Source organism: Euprymna scolopes, chromosome 6 (genome assembly GCF_053919585.1).
Source record: "Euprymna scolopes isolate OS-2025 chromosome 6, ASM5391958v1, whole genome shotgun sequence".
Classification (NCBI taxonomy): domain Eukaryota; kingdom Metazoa; phylum Mollusca; class Cephalopoda; order Sepiida; family Sepiolidae; genus Euprymna; species Euprymna scolopes.
In genome coordinates, this window is record NC_136487.1 from 103,103,329 (window position 1) to 103,117,108 (window position 13,780).

Genomic DNA, 13,780 nt, shown 5'->3' on the forward strand with positions numbered 1-13,780 from the left:
ACTGCTATTTGAATCGTCTGCTGGTAGAGTTCTTTCCCCCTCCCCAGGTGTGGAGCTTCCACCCGTGTGGGGGTTCTTGGATGAGTTTAGGGCTGGCCACTCCTCCGTTGATTTGTTGCCGGAGCACAGTGTTGGCCAGTCCGCTGTTTCCTTCGTGGATTGGTTCGTTCCAGCCTGGGCTATTGCCCTCTTCTTCTTGGGAGGCTGCTGGTTGGGGTTTTCTCCTGGACTTGGTGGTGCCTCCCCTCCTGGGGATGTACCTCCGCTGAAAGGTGGTGAAGATGTAGCTGGGGGTGATGTTTCCCCTTTTTGGTCCCCGGGTGCCTTGCTGCTCCCTATCTTCACCATTTCCTTCCCTTTCTTGCCCTCTTGGAGAGTGTTAAAGGGCGGGTCGTCATCTCCATCCGCCAAGAGAGCTTGGATGGAAGCGATCGCATCATCGAATTGCTCCTCGGTATTCTTCGAGGTGCCGTTATTGTTGCTGGAACTTGCCGCAGGGGAGTCGACCTTTCGGGGAGCGGGGGAGACTTGTCCCGGTGTTCCTTGGCTGGATTCCGTTGAAAAAAGGACACCCTCTCTCCATGAGAATGTGGAGCATAAACCGCGACAATCTGAAAAACACTGCAATTAACGGCAACATCAACAACAACTAGACGCCCGTCCTCGCCTGCATGAACAACATTCACCAACGCTGACAGGGTGCGATTCACTAGCAAGGAGATTCCACGACTATAAGTATTGCCATATGCTGAGTAAACATCGTAGTCGTTCACCAACACCTGACAATCCTTGTCACAAATAAAGTGGGTCTCTTGGATAGCGGCAATATCTACCTTAAGGGACACCAAGTCTCTCACAACGCGCGAGGCCTTGCTTCGACACCTGATGCCCCTCACATTCAATGTAGCCAAGTTCAAAGCCATGTTCACTTACCTTATTCAGTGTCACAGACGGGTCTGAAATCCTTGGCAAGGAGGACGTGGCAGGTGTGGCCGAGGCTCCCGGTAAGTAAATCTGATGAGGGTACTCCGTCCTTGGCCACACATGCTGAACCTCCGTCCGGTTGGGTGTCTGCTGGTTCAGGGGGAAGGTTAGTTTGAGTGCCCTGTAGAATGAGGGGTGGATGTACACGGGGACTCTGCCCTCACATTTAAAGAAAAAATTGTTCAATGAAGGATGGTCCCTGTCCACAAGCTGCTGGCCCGGGATCGCATCCTTCGCTGCATCAATCATAGCCCAGAGGGCTTGAGTCCTAGCATTCTTGTTGACCCTAACAAAAGTGGTATACATGGGAGCGTCCTTGAAATTGGTTGGGTCTGCTACGCTGTCACCGCCGACATAGGCGAGACTCCTCAGCTTGTTATACCGGACCTTTTGCTGTCCTTTGAGGTCCGGTATTGTTTGGTGCGGGTCTAGTTCGCAGATCCTACCTCCTGGCAGGAACGGGAGTTTTTTGGTTCGCTCAGTGCAAATCGCGGTTGTTGGGGAAGGGGGACCTTTAGGTTGGGGGAGAGAGGAGGGGGGGAGTAGCTTGCACCATTCCTTGATAGGGAGGTTTATCACAGGATGGAGAGGTGAGGGGTTTCTGGAGGCTTTGGGGAGAGCTGGGGAGGGTTTCTCGGGCTGCTCTGGTGGTGGGGGGCTCAGTTTGTGGGACTGTTGCAGTGTCTTTCTCAGTGGGGGTAGGGGGGTCGGCGCGTGTCTTTCGGCTCTTCCTCCTTCTGGCCCTTTTGATCTCTGTTGCGCTTAGTTTCATCGGTGCTGGCGTTGCCTCCTCTTCCTCAGACACTGCCTCCTCCTCAGACTCTTGTAATTTCCTCTTGTTTGAGGAGGGGGGTGCCTGTATGTCCATGGCCTCTTCTTTTCCGGGTTGGTCTCTGGTCACTGTCTGTGAGGATGACTGTTTGGCTGTCTTCCCTTTTTTAGTGACCGTCACCCAACCTGTTTGTGCTTCTGGGAGACTTGTGGCCAGAGCGGGAGTGGAGGCTTGGACTGATGCCGCGTCTTTGCCCGTTGTCTTGGGTGGGTTTTTGTTCTTTTTCGGGCAGTCTTTTGCCATGTGCTCCTGTAGTTGGTATTGCCAGCAGTGGGGCTTTCTTCCTTCCACTATCAGTGAAAGCGTCCAGTCCCCAAATTTCAGCGTCGCCGGGATTCCATAAAAGCCGGCCTTGTCCAGGACCATCTGAATCTTGTAGTCCCCGGTCATGATGTTCCTTTGACCGCGGACTGGTGTTACCTCCTCGACGTCCCCGTACTGGCTGAGGATGGCGCCCAGCTGATTGGCCTCCATGTAACAGGGGACGTTCAAGGCAGAAACATTTGCCCTCCTCTTGTTAAGGTACACTGGCTGAAGTTTAATGTTCCTGCTCTGGTGGGTGGTCCTGGACAGTTTGTCAGCATCCTCGGGGGTGGGAAGCAGCACATCCCATTGTGCGTAACTTCTTCTGCAGACATAACTGGCTGGGATGTTCTGCTCCAATAACAGCTTCACCATTGTGTCCTTGTTGACACCCGTCAGACCCCTCGTCTGCGTGTCTGACGTGATGAAGGAGAGAACTCTCTTCTCCAAGCCTTCGACCTGCCCTGGGAGAGGTTGGATGGTGTTCCCTTCTGTGTACTGTTTGTACTTGGAGTTGAAGAGCTTCTTGTAGTCCTCTGGCTTCATCTTGTTCTGCTGCTCTTTGGGGCCCCATGCTGAACCTCCGTCCGGTTGGGTGTCTGCTGGTTCAGGGACAGGAGTCGTAGGAGAGGCCGTTAGCTGCTCAGTGGACATTGTCGGGCTTGCAGGCTTAGGCGTTTGACCTTTACCAGTCAGAATTGGCCAGTCCGCATTTGTTATCGCATGCTGGCTTTCTCTGCTTTCCGGGTCGTTCCCCTTTTTCTTCTTCTTCTGCTGCTGTTCTTTCGGGGTTGGAGGTGCCTCCCCTCCTGGGGATGTGTTCCCAGCCACGGCTTTTGCAGACGCAGAGGTGGGGGGTGACGTTACTGCCAGCTTGCGTTTGTTGGAACTGGTCGATGCGTTTACCTCCACCCTGGTTTCCTTCTTCCCGTCATTGCCCCTTTGGGGAGTGCTGAGGGGTGGGTTCTTGGTCTCGTCCTCAAAAAGCGCTTTTAGGGAGGCTAAGGTAGCGTTGACCAGCTCCTTTGTTTTTTCCGCCGTGCTATTCTCCTCTGTCTCTTCAGCTGAGGGGGAGTTGTCCTCTTGGGGAGCGGGTGACACCAGTCCCATAGTGCCATCTGTGTGTTGGGAGACTTGGGATGCTGTAGGTGCAGCTTCCGTTGCGTTGTCCCCTTTAGGCTTTCCAGCAGCTGCATTTTTCGCCAGGATGCCCTCGTGTGGAGTAGTTGCAGGTGGTTTTCCAGGGGTCGCCGCGGGCTGCAGCCCTACCCCTTCATCCATTCCCAAGGTCGCTGCGGGCTGCGGCCCTACCTTGCTATCTGGCTCCATCTTGCTGGGAGATGCACTAGCTACCTCACATGGGGAGTCATCTGCGGGGGTGACGTACCCCTCCTGCCTGGCATCGTGGTGGTAGCACTGGCCGCTGACGCGGACCAAAGTGTAGCGGGGAGAAAAGAAAACTCAGGGGAATGGAGGAGGTGGAGGGGGAGGAGCGGGCTCAGAAGAAATTAGTTTTTGACCTCCCCTCACCGAGATGTCGGGTTAGCAGCTCCGATCCCCCGCAAGGAGCAGAGAAGAAAGACGCAGTGGGTGCTAGCGGGTCAGAGTGCCGCGTCGCAATTAAGAGAGAGAGGGGATAGACATCCCTGCCCATAGAGGGGAGCAGAAACGAAACACCCGCCCTACCCCACGTCACCCTACCCACTAACTACCCCAACGGAAGTGAGAAAGAGAACCCTGTCTGTTCGATCCAACAGGAGAGCAGCGAAAATAGACTCAGTTTTGGCCTGGCAGGTCAGAGTGCTGCTCAGGCAATTAAGTGTGGAGAAAGTAGACCATCCCAGTCTCGAGAAGTAAGACGGAAACGAAGAAAAAACATGCAAAGAAAAAATCAAAAAGGAAGGTCTCAACTACCAGCACTAGTGGTGTTGGTCCCGAGATTCCAGTCTCCCAAAAAAGGGGATCGGTTTTCAGGTCCAAGCTCCCACAAATGTTGAGTCGATCCTTTAGGTCCTGACTCCCCAAAGGAGGGGGTCTGTCCTTGCTAACCAAAAGTTAGTATGTGATAACACCTTAACCTAGCCCAAGAGCCCGGTGGTGGATCCCTTCCAAGAGCAGAAGTTTTGTATGCTAAGAGAACAGATCTTAGCCAAAAGGCCAAGAAAGACAAATCATTTTTATTAGCTTTGCCTCAACAGCGACACAAATTTTTTTTTTTGTTTTATAAAGGGGGTTGACAAGTTTTATTTGGAATATTTCACTTTCCTTTTTTTAGGGATGCACAGCATGATAACGGACGGAGCGATAAGCGTAATAATATAATAATAATAATAATAATAATAGTAATAAACCTTACCCCTCATATTTTCAAAGAGAGGTACTATGGTATATAGGGTTTGCGAGGGAGGAATGGGTAACACACCAACATTTGTGTACATGCGGATGCGTATTCAGAAAATAGAATTGAATATATGTGGGAGTTTCAGAATGAGTTTGTTTTCATATTGTCTTTTTTTTGTTGTGTCCTAAAGTTGGATGCTATAAAGATGCATTTTATATTGTCTATGCTGTGGTCTGAGAGGGTGTAATGCATTACTACTGTGTGCTGTGTCGATTGGTCCCTGATTGTTTGTTCCCCCCCCCCTTTGTGCATCTGGTATAATATATTAGGTAGACTACATTGGGACTCTCACAGGTGAGAGGGGGGAATTTAAGTTGGATGTTTGTGTCTGGAGGTGTGAATGTGTGGTTAGTATTAATGTGTTTGCATTCTTTGAACCTGGGTTTGTTGCATGTTTTGTTTGCTTGAGGTGCAAAAGTGTTGTGTATTTTTATGGATGTTAGTAATGAGTGTAGATTCGGGGCTTTCTTCTTGCACTTCTTGTGTGTTGTATATTATGTTAAGGATGGGATCATGATGCAGTTATTTGAATATCTCTTTGTTTGTGATGTTTGTCGGTGTTGTAGTAGTCAAATATCATTGGTATTTGTGAGGATGGTTTGTTGTTGCTTTTGTACATAAGTAGATTGAGTCTGCTTATATTCTCTCCTTTTCTAATTGATCATTATATTATTTTAAGAGGGTAATTTCTATGAAGGAAGTGGTTGGTCAGAATTCCTACTTGTTTGTTGTACTCAATCGAGTCTGAGCAGATTCTTTTGATGTGTGTATATATATATATATATATATATATATATATATATATATATATATATATATGGCTTCCTTTTAGTTTCAAGTGACAATAAATATCCTCTGTGAGGATGGCTGTGCAGAGAGTCTATGATGAAGTAAAGGTTGTGAATTATCAAACTGCTCCTCTCTTGTATGACTGTAAACAATGCTGAGATTAACAAAAAAGGACTAGTGTTTTTTTGGCATTTTTTCCTTTCATAAACTAATTGTACAACCAGGGCTTGAGAGTTTCATCTATCCATAGCTGGCAGGCAAATACCTTTTCTAAAGGCATTAGTGATACAGCAGCACCAACAGAGCTCAAACCCAACATACTGAGCTGACAATCGATATCTATAATCACTAGATATTATCCCACTGCAGCTATAAATTACATAATTGAGTCAACTATTTAAAATAATGGGTTGAGGATAATGAGGTGTGAGTAAAAGTTCTCTTATCTGTTTGTCAAATTTTACCAACTAACGAAACTGTACTAAAATAATGTAAGAAATGATGATAATGTTTATGAAGATGACCACCTCATACCTATAAAAGCTACAAATATAAAAGAAAAAAAATGAACAAAAGAGTTGGAACTTTTTAGTAATGCAGAAAAGTTTCTTACCATAGAATGTCCTATGATATAAACTGGAAGGCTTGGAAACCTATCTTTTACTATGTTGATATGTTGAATTACATCACGTACAAAGACATCAAATTTTGATATGCTAACCTCAGGTCCTTCACTTTGACCATGGCCCACTGGAAAAACAAAGTAATGGTAACACACATAGAACAAGAATTGGATAAAAATCCAAAGAATACAAATCGACATTTATGGTGGGATTTTATATTCCATCATTATTAGTGAAAGACTTCATTAAAAATTTGTGAGAGGATTTTAGTTTTGAATTTTTCAAAAATTACAGACAAATTATTTAAAAATTTATAGAATTAAAAGTTATAGAATCAACACACACATGTATAAAATAGTTATAAAGATTTTTATTAATACAAACATTATTTGCTTACACATTTGCAAAACGTTTCAGTCACACCTATACGAAGCCTGGCATTATCAAGCTGAAACATCATTTCTTTACACTTATTTTGGGGGGGGGGATGCAAATCTATTTTTTAAAGGAACACGTTACAAATTCAAATTATTTTAAACTAACTGTTCAGTTTTCCATTGATTTATTTATGTTAAATGTGTATATTTTGTGCATGTGGGTCTACATGGTGTGTATGTAAGTTACTAGAGATAGACAATGGAGTTGTTGCTTCTATGTTTATTACTGTTGTGCCATGTGAATGTTCTGAGTGAGTGTATAGAGTTCTTGGAACATGAAACACAATACAATAGTCCATTTGGAGGGACAAAGATATACCTTTTCTCATGGCTGGAACTGTTCCATGTCAGTTGATTCCTGGATCTGGAAATGACTGAAGTATAAACAACAAAACAATGGGGTTTATTTTTTTAGATAGTCTACATTCTGATTTCTCCAAATGGTGGGTAAGCCTCCTCACCTGTGACCAGCTGTTTCATTTTCATCTTGACCTTTATGCCTTTTCTTCGTTCTCATTTCTTAACTTGTAACTTGGGACTCTAAGACTGACTGCAGACTCAACTCAAGAACTCTTTGACTCTATTTATATTAAGGTGTATATGTAGGATGGTTACATTTCGCTTACCTGTTCGCACTCAAAATGCACTCTCTGGCATATGGCACTTGTCAATCTCTTAATTCAGTGCGTTCGCTGACCAGAGTTAACAAGTTTGATTTATGCCACCAGTAACCTTTTTTGGATCCCTATTGCACTTAATTTGAACACACGCAAGTTGGTTCAAGCTAGTACCACGTTAACTGCACTATTGACACACAACTGTAAAGAAACAGTTGAGAAAGGAGGAACAAACGAAAGAAAGGGGGAACAAACAAAAGAAAGGGGGAACAAACGAAAGAAAAGTAACCTTTTTTGGATCCCTATTGCACTGTACTTGAACACACGCAAGTTGGTTCAAGCTAGTACCACGTTAACTGCACTATTGACACACAACTGTAAAGTAACGGTAGAGAAAGGGGAACAAACGAAAGAAAGGGGAACAAACAAAAGAAAGGGGGAACAAACGAAAGAAAAGTAACCTTTTTTGGATCCCTATTGCACTGTACTTGAACACACGCAAGTTGGTTCAAGCTAGTACCACGTTAACTGCACTATTGACACACAACTGTAAAGAAACAGTTGAGAAAGGAGGAACAAACGAAAGAAAGGGGGAACAAACAAAAGAAAGGGGGAACAAACGAAAGAAAAGTAACCTTTTTTGGATCCTTATTGCACTGTACTTGAACACACGCAAGTTGGTTCAAGCTAGTACCACGTTAACTGCACTATTGACACACAACTGTAAAGAAACAGTTGAGAAAGGAGGAACAAACGAAAGAAAGGGGAACAAACAAAAGAAAGGGGGAACAAACGAAAGAAAAGTAACCTTTTTTGGATCCCTATTGCACTGTACTTGAACACACGCAAGTTGGTTCAAGCTAGTACCACGTTAACTGCACTATTGACACACAACTGTAAAGTAACGGTAGAGAAAGGGGGAACAAACGAAAGAAAAGTGAAAGAAAATAATAAATAAATTAATAAATATCAGTATAAATAGCGAACCCTTCTTCCTCCTCCTCCTCCAAATAAAAAGTAAAGCAAGATTCAACTCCCACTCCCTCACATGCAACATCGCTAGCAGCGAGAATCCCACTAACTCCCCCTCCTTCACACAAAATAGCGCTAGCAGTGAGAGACGCACCACCACCTTTAACACCTTGTCTTTTCTTCCTCGCTCACTCATCTATCCCTCTGTAAACAGCAGCAGCAGTGATTACAAAAAAAAGCAAAGGGAGGGAGAAAAACAAAAATCTTGCTCTTTTTAGGGGATTGGGATCGCGAGTGGATGAGATGGAAAATTCATTGCTTTGTTGTACCAAAAAGCAATAATGAAGAGAACCAGTGACCAGATATGATGGATGAATTATCTCCGCATTATTCTGATGATAAAATGAAAGATTTTTTTTTTTTTGTCAAACTCACATCCACATAAAGGCGATTAAAAAGAAACTGGACAAATACATATACTTGGAAATAAATGAGACTTAATGTTCAATCGGCTAAAGCAAGAAGAAATCGTTGTAGAAAATGATGTCCATGTGGAACAACATAAAATGATGCACGGAGCGTGCAGTTTTCAAGTCGATGAGACAACTTTGATGAATGTGAAGAAGATTACAAAAGGCAATATGTTCGCATTCACAGACTTTCAAAAAAAAAAAAGCAACACTGGCCATGCGATTGATTGTATTTTATCTACAGATAAGTGCCCCGTTATAATAACCAATATCCCTATCACCCCTCCATCCATGCCTCTTCAGACTGTCATAACATGACGGCATTCATATCATTCCTTTTTTTTTTCTTTCATGTAATTTTCTTTGTTTTTTTCTCATTATGTTGGTTCGACCTCATTCCTGTCCATTGAGGTGTTATATTAAATTTGGAGATACATGCTAAATAAAGGCCCCATTACACCTTATCCATATGTTGCGTTCAAGTCGTTCATGGTTAAATGAGAACCATTCACAAATCTTAGACAACATGCCATTCTAGGACGCACTCTGTGCCCGACACATTTCATCTTTTTCTTATTTATTTTTATCTGTGCTACGAGCAGCATAGGGTGAAATATTATTCTAGAGTCAAAGTTTCTAATTAGGGATGATCACCTTGACTTAGCTTCTCCCAGCCTGTAACACAATATTTATGTAATGTTTTTATTCACTAAATAGTCTGAGAATTATTGATAATAATCATAAAGATAAAGTGAAAGAAAGAAAAAATTTCAAATTTTTTCTTTCTTTCACTTTATAAATATATATATAATATAATATATTTATAATATAAAGCTGAACGTCTGTGTGTGTGTCTGGTCATGAATAGGCTCCTATATGGTTGACTATTATAGAAAACTGATCACATATAATGATAGAAAATGTATCGACACAGGAATGGGTATGTTTGATCTGGCATAATGATGATTCATTAAAACTGGGGGGTCTGCGTACGTGCCTGGTTCACAAAGTATGGAAATAAAAAATTTAAAAATTAAAAAAAAAACGTTTACAAGTGTTTTTGATGTAGATGTACTTTGATAAGTATGTTTTAACTTAAATAGGGATGGTATAATAAAATTGTGGGGTCTGCGCTCGCACCTGGCCTCCATAGAATGGAAATAGGCACAAACTTTAATAAAGACTTTTCATATCTATCTGCGTAAGTATACTCTGATAATTATGTTTCAGTTTGAAAAAATATGGTATAATAAAATTATGGGATGTCCGTTCGCGCCTGACCTCCATAGAATGGAAATATGTCATAAAGTTTAACAAGGTTTTTTAATATAGATCCACAGAATATTGTGATCAGTGTTTCAGTGTGAACAGGTATGGTATAATAAATTATGGAGTTTATCTATTTTATTTTACCTTCATCATATTTTGCTTTGGTTTGATACCCCCAAATTCGAAGCTATCTCTTTACCATACTTTCATAAATCAGAGTTCATTTTCTGTAGGCTGTTTTTTGAACCCAGTCAATGACGGGTACTTTTGCTAGTATATATCTCCCAAAACCTCAGGACTTAATGAAGGTAGACTAAAACTTGCTAATATGATTTCAAATGCAAAGGGAGACTTCATTCCAATCTTTTTAGATTATTCTTAAATAAATATACGTTACGAGGACATGCATAGCAGTAGAGCAACGAAACTTGGCACAGTTATTAGTTTTTCTCTACATAGGAACCACCCAGAGTTATGCATTTCTCCCATCGTTTGATGCAGCTCTGGAGACCGTTTTTGTAGAACACCCCAGGTTGGTCCTCCAACCACGACATGACTTCAGAAATCAAGGCTGCATCATCTGGAAAACGTTTTCCTTTCAAAAACAACTTCATGACTGGGAAGAGGTGAAAGTTAGAGAGTGCAAGGTCAGGAGAGTAAGGAGGATCTTGCGACATGTGAGTTGTGGACCGGAGTGTTGTCATACAGGAGGAGGGTACCTTTGCTGATCTTGTCCCGCCTCTTGATTTTAATAGCTTCCCTTAATTTCCTCAAAAGTGAAGCATAATAGGCTCCTGTGATTGTGGTACCCTTTGCCAGGAAATCTGTCATCACTACACCGTCCTGGTCCCAGAAAACTGTGAGCATAACCTTGCCAGCAGAGGGCTGCACCCTTGCCTTCTTTGGAGGTGGTGAGTCCAAGTGCTTCCACTGCATTGACTGGGTTTGGTCTCTGGATCATAGTGATGGACCACGGTTTCATCCTGTGTAATCAGTCTTTTGAAAAACTTTGACTCATCTTCTTGGCATATCTCCAAATTCATCCACGAGCACTCAACACATTCTCGCTTCTGGAATGGTGTGAGCAACCTGGGAATCCATCTGGCAGACATCTTATGCATATGCAAATGGCCATGGATGATTGTTTCTACAGACCCTGTACTAATCTTGACATCTTGGGCTATTTGGCGAATGGTAATGCGCCGATCTTCCAAAATGGCAGCCTCAATTTGACGGACAGATGCCTCATCAATGGCAGAAGGGGGAGGGGCCGACCAGATCTGGGAGCTGTTTCCACAGACTTCCGGCCATGTTTGAATTCACGATGCCAGCGTTTTAAAAGGTCATATGATGGGGCATTATCACCATAAGTTTATTTCATTTCATCAAAAGCTTGTAAATCATTTCTATATTTCAATTAATATATTTAACATTTTTATTTCACTAAATTTATAGACAAGCATTGAGAATAATCTAAAAAGTTTGGAATCAAGTCTCCTCTAGCTGTTATTTCAGATCATTTGAAATCATATTAGCAAGTTTTAGTCTCTCCTCTCTAGTCTCCTAAGTCTAGCTATTCTCAAAGAATTCATGATTATCTCATCTCAAAAGGTTGGTTCTCATGGAGAAATCTTGGCGAATCTATAATAGTGTTATTAATAGTGATGCCTGCTATTTCTCCTCTTTTTAATGAATACCAGATCATTTCATCTTCTAAAGATAAGGATGATACTCATGTTTTTTTTTTTGGCTGACAATTCTTCTATCGATGATTCTGGTGCAGTTTTTGCTTTTTTGTTTGGAGGGGGGGGTCACCATTTATCAAGGCCCGAAGGCCACTCGAGGATAAGGGTTAATGAATGTAAAGTGGTAGTGTAGTAATCGTTAATGGTGTAAATTGGGTATAATTTGATTATTTGTGGGAATAACTCAACAAGAACTTGTTTACATTGGATTTTAAGGCTACTATGTTGTATTCAAATAGGAAGCAGGACAGCGGAACAATGTTCAACAAATGGGCAGTTCTGGGAAAGAAGCTTTGTTCATGGAATCTGTGTTTAGATTTAGACACAGATAGAGAGTGAGGAAAATCGTTTATAATGGTTATAGCCATTATACAAGTAATTTTTGTGAAAGTTTGGCAAGAGGAATCATAGATTAGAGTTCAATCAGACATTTGTCATGTAATTAATGATAGAGCAGAGACAGGCTCGCAAATCTCTTCTGTGGGAAAGATGTTACAGGGAAGAGAAAAAGGGCATCACCTACTAGGTTTCAAAGCTGGTTTTGAACTCTATCAAGGCTGGATAGAGTGCGCCAAGCAGGTCCTGCCCAGATGTGGCAACAGTACTCCATTTTAGGATGTATTCGGCTCTTATTCAGATAAAAGATTGCATCGGCAGAGAGATAACAACTAGGAGTGGGAAAGTGATCCAACCATTTTTCCAGCAATCTTGGCAGATCGAAAGCAAAAGTCAGTCCCAGACGTTTGTCAAAACATGGTTCTTCCCCAAGACAGAAGCCATTTACTTCAATTGGGGCCAGATGGAGGTCAGATGGAGGTCAGATGAAGGTCAGAGCAATTATGATGAAAAGAGAAAAGCTTGGTTTTAGCTGCATTAAAATTAACCAGCCACGTTTTTTTCCCCATTGCACTCAAGATCAGAAGAGAGGATCAGAAAGATCCTGGTCATTGCTGGCCTTTGAAGTGTTGCTATAGATTGTGGTATCGTCTGCATAAATGTCTACGAATGATCTAAGAATGTGACTTGAGAGATCATTGATGAAAAACAGGAAGAGAGTTGGACAAAGGATGGAATCTTGAAGGATGCAAGCATTAATACTATGAGCTTTTGATTTCTGCCTATCAATGACTACTCTTATAAGCTTATCAGAGAGAAAAGATTTAATAATTGAGAGGACTTTTCCAGCTATTCCATAGCTGCTAATCTTGCGAAGTAGACCTTTATGCTATACCCTTTCATATGTCAAGAACCATTGTTCTCAAAACAAACATATATATATATAAATACATATATATATACATATATATAGTTATATATATATAAATACCTATATATAGTTATATAAATATATATAATTACATATATATATACATACATATAGTTATACGTATATATAACTACATATATATATACATATATATAGTTATATATATATAACTACATATATATATACATATATATAGTTATATATATAACTACATATATATATACATATAGTTATAAATAAATACATATATATATATACATATATATAGTTATATATACATATATATATACATATATATATATACATATATATATACATATATGTAGGTATATATATATATACATATATATATCCATATATATATATATAGGTATATATATACATACATATATATATCCATATATATATAGGTATATATACATACAAACATACATATATGCATATATATATAGGTATATATATACCTCCATACATACATATATGCATATATATAGGTATATATATACATCCATATATATACATATATATAGGTATATATATACATCCATACATATACATAGGTATATATATACATCCATATATATATACATATATATAGGTATATATATATACATACATACATGGGTATATATTTATACATATATATATGGGCATATATATATACATACATATATACTCATATATATATGGGTATATATATATATATATACACATATATATATGGGTACATATATATATATACACATATATATATGGGTACATATATATATATACATATATATACATATATATATGGGTATATATATATATATATACATATATATAGGTACATATATATATATATACATATATATATGGGTATATATATATATATATATACATATATATAGGTACATATATATATATATATACATATATATATAGGTACATATATATATATATATATATAGGTACATATATATATACATATATATAGGTATATATATACATACATATATAGATATATATAGATATATATATACACACATATATACATATATATAGGTATATATATACATACAAATATACATA

General features: G+C 40.2%; 1 protein-coding gene across 4 annotated transcripts in view; it reads right to left on the reverse strand.

The window, feature by feature from the left end:
- The window catches only part of LOC145277827 (monoglyceride lipase-like), a 610,056-nt gene that overhangs the window by 225,481 nt on the left and 370,795 nt on the right, over positions 1–13,780 (reverse strand). For all 4 annotated transcript variants that reach the window (XM_080129733.1, XM_080129734.1, XM_080129735.1 and 1 more), the window contains one exon: positions 5,923–6,059. In XM_080129733.1, coding sequence (XP_079985859.1) covers positions 5,923–6,059 — 137 coding nt within the window. The remainder of the gene's footprint in view (positions 1–5,922; positions 6,060–13,780) is intronic.